Source organism: Aplysia californica, unplaced genomic scaffold (assembly GCF_000002075.1).
Source record: "Aplysia californica isolate F4 #8 unplaced genomic scaffold, AplCal3.0 scaffold00751, whole genome shotgun sequence".
NCBI lineage: Eukaryota > Metazoa > Mollusca > Gastropoda > Aplysiida > Aplysiidae > Aplysia > Aplysia californica.
The window spans coordinates 169,201-170,420 of NW_004798021.1; the positions used below are offsets into that span (position 1 = coordinate 169,201).

At 36.3% G+C, this 1,220-nt stretch overlaps 1 protein-coding gene across 1 annotated transcript in view; it reads right to left on the minus strand.

Annotated features, from left to right (window-relative positions):
* Positions 1 to 292: 292 nt before the first annotated feature.
* The window catches only part of LOC101845958, an 11,132-nt gene continuing 10,204 nt past the window's right edge, over positions 293 to 1,220 (minus strand). Inside the window, exons 7-8 of the mRNA XM_013088488.2 lie at positions 649 to 718; positions 293 to 303 (exon numbers count right to left, since the gene is read on the minus strand). Of these exons, the coding sequence (XP_012943942.2) occupies positions 293 to 303; positions 649 to 718 (81 nt within the window). The remainder of the gene's footprint in view (positions 304 to 648; positions 719 to 1,220) is intronic.

Genomic DNA, 1,220 nt, shown 5'->3' on the forward strand with positions numbered 1-1,220 from the left:
GGGGGGGTGTTGGAAGGGTGTAAAGGGGTAAGGTAAAGCTATTCATTAAGAATAATGTTATCATGTGTATACAAAAATAAAGATGAGAAAATGTATCATCATCATCATCATCATCATCATCATCATCATCATCATCATCATCATCATCATCATCATTAAGCACACTAGTTGTGCAGCTAGATATAAATCAACTTCAGTTGTCGTTCTTTGCAAGGGCGTTAACCACGTCTTTTTATGAATGTAATTTCGTTGTCATTGTTATTTCCCTTCAAAGACATTTCAGCGCATGAACTCAATTGGTTGCTTTAAAGGACAAGCGGGTCAACCCAGATTTCGGGGGTTTCCAGGACCAAAACCAGAAGTGGACAATGCCCTACCTACTACCTATAGGAGAAGTTTGGTTTCATTGGTGTGTACATTAAAATTTGTTTGGTTACAGAGAAAACTCTCCTTGCCTTTGAAAGAAACTGAACAAGGGGCTAAAACTTTACCTTCGATTTTCTCAAAACTGCATTCATTTTTTTCGAGATAGCCCCCTTGTGCTTAAAAGAGACCAAATTGTTTGGTAATGAAGCTGTCTTTGGAAATACGCCAACAGACGCCACAGCAAACAATTGAGGAAATGCCTAATATGGGCTATGACGTCACCTTTGTGGGCTTTGGGTTTCGTGTTGATTTTGGTTTCCGTCTTGTTTCGTCTCAAAAGCAACGTATCTGCCTAGAATGGTCGAGGAAGAAAAGAACATATTATTGCGTAAAACATTTTTGAAAATCTTCACAAGACGTTATATTGTATGCATTAATAAGCCGTTGTAAAGCGAATATCCTTGCACAAAAGTGTTTTTTCGAGGAGAACCATAAGAGCAGTTTGAAATATTAATATATTTGAACGGAAACAAAACAAAACAACAGCACCTCCTCTAAAAAAAACCCCCAAAAACAAAACTCAACCAAACAAATAAATACACAAAAAACAAACAAAACCAAACAAAATAACTACGTAGGCCTACACTCTTTTATACATAATTGACACACCCTCCCTTTTTTCCCTTTTCCTATGTGTTTATGAAAATGCATATCACAAGTGTTAAAATACCTGTCTTCATACTGTTTGTTTACGATATATTATAATAAGAAATATCATACTTAAGTGTATGGATGTTTATGTGTGTATTTTGTGATTGTGTGTGCTTGTGTGTGTGTGTGTGTGTGTGTGTGTG